Below are 3,999 nucleotides of genomic sequence, written 5' to 3' on the forward strand. Positions count from 1 at the left end.
AAATACAAGCTGATCTAAAGCAATAAATAAGAAGGTACTCCCAATCGATGGTTAAAATTTGTTATGAATAAAATATTTAAAACTTTTGATGAAGTTTTTAAATATGTTTTCTTTGTAAAATTTAATTAATTAAAATATTTAAAAAGTTGGTGTTTTTATTAAAATAGAGAGTATAATTTTTTGAAAAAAAAGTTTTTAAAATATTTTAAGAAAAAATAACTTCTCTAGAAACAAAGGGATTTTTTGGTTTCATTTAGGAGCCCTACATTTGTGGTTCAATGTTGTAGTTTTCTTTTTGGGCATAAAAACAGACAATGATGCTGAAAATAAGATGCAGTTCCAGAAAACTTTGGAATAAAATGCATTGGAGCTCCAAATGGTGATTTTTTTTTTTTTTTTGGAGTTTAGGTAACAATGTTTAAATTTTGTAATAAAAACAAAAAAACAGAAGTACATTGATACAATAAAACCATGTAGTTGTAATACTATGTGTGTACAATGATAGAAATTACATGAGCTTTAGTCTGAGCTCTGGTGTAGCCAGTATGGCATTTATTGTTTTAACATATGTACTTGTAATACTATGTATGTACATTGATCCAATTACAATCTGAAATTTTTAATAGATAAAGATAAATGAAGATCTCGAAATCACCCTAGTAATTTACGTACAAATGTATCATCTCCACCCGGGCCGTAAGTAGAAACTACTGTATATCTAACTGCACACCTTCACCTCAACAAACTATAGAAACCATTGATTATTTTATGTACACCTTTTTTTACCCCATATGTATAATCCCATGCTTTCTTTAGTCAGTTTCAGTAAAATCCGGGAAATTAAGTTGTTGATCATACTGCATCATTGGATTCCATTGATGTGGACTAGAATCACTGTTTTCCAAATGGTTTGATCTATAAAAGTTCACTTCACTGCAATCTTTCTCAGTATTCTTGAGCTTCTTACAGCTGGTTGGGACAAAACTACCTTCCTCCATGGACTCTCTTTTCAAAGGGTTAAACAGGTTTTGTAGGGACGAAAATGAAATCTGCATGTTGTTGTTGCCAGAATTGGCTTCCTGGAGGGATGTGCAAGATTTGTCACTGCTTTGGAAGCTAATGCTGGAGGTTGTGTCGAAGCAAGGAAGGTCTTGAGATGCAAAAATGAAAGGCAACATAGGGCAGTCATTGAATAGGTAGGTTTTGCCCATTTCAACGTTGTGCTTTGTGTTGGAAGGCCATGGCTCAATGGAATTGGGGACATAGAAGCTATCAGCTGGTTCATGACTGCTAATATTTCTATCTTCCCAACTGTTCCTTTGTATGCTGGCTTTTTGCCTCACTCGACAAAGCACCCAATCATCTAACTGTTAACATAAAAAAAAGAAAAGAAAATCGATTATCATCATTCATAATTCATCACATAAATTAGCTATACGGTCCACATGGTCTTAGTTGTTACCCTCATAGACCCTTTTCGTTTGGGAGTCCAAATCATGGTTTCAAGCAGCCTATACTCGTGCATGATCCACTCTGTCTTGGTCCCTTTAGGTGGACGTCCTTTGTAGAATACCAGAGCTTTCTTCACTCCAATACTCTTGGTTCCACACGACGTTAGGATCGGTCTATCCGTCCCCGTCGCCTTCCAATACCCCGAAGCTGCCGCTCTATTAGGCCTCGCCCCGTTTGGATACTTCCGGTCTCTTGGAGAGAAAAAAAACCATTCATCTTCTCCGAACGAAGCTTTAACTATATATATATATAGATAGATAGATAGATAGATAGATAGATAGATAGATCACAAATAAACAAACCAGATAGAACTAATCAGTACAGTTTACAAGAACCCTTTCTAATTAGTATACATATGCATATACATACTTGGAAGCTCCCATGGATTATATTTGTATAAATCAATCTCAGCTATAATAGAAGCCGGAAGAGGGTTGGAAGTCACTTTGTTTTTCAAGTAATGAACTATGAGCTCTTCATCAGAAGGGTGGAATCTAAAACCTGGAGGAAGCTGGATCTCCGATGAGTTATTACCAGCAGCTGGTATTTCCTCCATTGAAGAGCCACCCAACATTATTATTACTATTATTCTTGGAGTTGGAGATGATGATCAAATAATGGACGAAAAATTAAAAAGAAAAGAAAAAGAACCCTAGGGATTAATGATCTCTCCACCGATACTATCGATTGGAAATAGTTGTAAATATAGGAAGAGTACCGTGCAAAGATTATATAGGGTGGTTCCTCTACATATATCTCCATGCAGATGTGGACGTTGTTTAAGGCTATTAATAAAAAAAAATTGGCTAAAAAAACCTTTTTGTAAAATTTCATGGAAAGAGATTGGAAAGCTACGGATTTGTCGATATATTTGAATCCTGTTTGGAACAGAAATTCTTGGATAGGCATGTTTTGTCACAATGTGTATGCCAAACCGGTTCCAAGTACTTCACGTCATCATACCATAACTAGGCCAAATCTACAACTGATTTCAGCAGTCAGTCATGTATATATATTAGGGTTGGAACCTAAGGCCCCCAGTGCATTGGAGCCCCCCTTTGATATTGTCTGCTAATGCTAAGTGCCAATGTATTGGCTTATTTTACGAGACATGAGAATAATGAACTTACAGAGGATACTTACCTCATTAATTTCGATCATGTTTTTGTGACACTTACTTGTCTTGATTAGGGGCCACCTTTAAAATCTTACAAATTTAAGTTAATTTTATACTTTGATTGTCTAAGAATAATAAAATTATGATTATCAACTTTATAATTTGATTTTGCCCCAAGATTTTTTGCTTAACCCCATAAGCATTTGCCAATCAAGAGGCTACAGAGAAATAATAATAATAATTCCAAAAATCGAGGTGACCGAAGGAATACTAATTCCAAAAATTTAGGGTTATATATGGACAAAAGAGCATTTGTGAAATGGACTGGCAAAAAGATTTTTGCACTTATTATTGCTACATATGAAGAACGAGAGTGATTGGACCTTAATAAAAATATTTTGATGATAAGATGTTTATTTAAAGGGAAAATTGTTGAAGAAGAACAAGAGTGTCGGTCAAGAATGACTGTCGACCATAAACAATTTATGGCTAAACCTACTTGGTATGCAATATCTTATTTTGATTGAGCTTCATCTTCATCTTTCTAATTTCATACATAATTTGTCCTGCGCTTGATCCAATTATATACTTTGGCTCTACCATCCACTTCCCTCTATACTTGTTTCTATCTCGAATGGTTTATTGAAATAATTTTATTTTTTTAATTTTAGTTTAATTTAATTTGATTTGAATTTAAGTAATTTAAATTGTGAGTAAAATATTAATGTTAACATATTTTAAAAATATTTTATAATGCAAACAATGAAAATGAGTGAATCCAACCAATTTTGAGTCCAAACATGAAAAGTTTTCAGAATTATGTATCAAAATTTAATTAAATTTATTAGGTCTAAAATCAATAATTGTAAGTACAAATTGAGCAGTGTCAGAAGCAGTGCTGCCCACTACTTTAGGTATTGGTGAAGAACAAAGTAGAAAAATAATATACACTTGACGTGTTTCCACAGTTCAGTTTTCCTATATCTATAAGGCCTTGCATAGAGAGATAATCCACTATTTAACACCTCATACAACAAGTGATTACAAGCATTGACAACCACTAGATTAACAACCTCAATTTGGTACCTAAGATCTAGATAACTCTCCTTTAAGTTTTCCCCTAAAAATTTAGGATAAAAACCAAGTGACTCATTTTATTACTTACAAAATGCACTCTGAAAAACAAGTTTTAAATTACAAAATAAATGCTAAAATTCTCCACACTCTTTACCTATGCAAGCCTTTTAATATATAAGAGTTTAATGCTTGTTAAGATTGTAATACCCAATTTTAGCCTGGGCTCACAATAATAAAATAAAGTCTAAGTCCAGTACAAAATTATATCATTTGGCCCGATCGGAATGGCCCAT

General features: G+C 33.5%; 1 protein-coding gene across 1 annotated transcript; it reads right to left on the bottom strand.

The window, feature by feature from the left end:
• Positions 1 to 812: 812 nt before the first annotated feature.
• LOC105767856 (NAC transcription factor 25) lies at positions 813 to 2,086 on the bottom strand. Its single transcript, XM_052629937.1, has 3 exons — positions 1,882 to 2,086; positions 1,463 to 1,743; positions 813 to 1,367 (listed from the first exon to the last, which is right to left on the bottom strand). The coding sequence occupies exons 1-3, from the start codon at positions 2,084 to 2,086 to the stop codon at positions 813 to 815; spliced, it is 1,041 nt and encodes a 346-aa protein (XP_052485897.1).
• Positions 2,087 to 3,999: the final 1,913 nt, after the last annotated feature.

The sequence above is a fragment of the Gossypium raimondii genome, chromosome 4 (genome assembly GCF_025698545.1).
Source record: "Gossypium raimondii isolate GPD5lz chromosome 4, ASM2569854v1, whole genome shotgun sequence".
Classification (NCBI taxonomy): Eukaryota; Viridiplantae; Streptophyta; class Magnoliopsida; order Malvales; family Malvaceae; genus Gossypium; species Gossypium raimondii.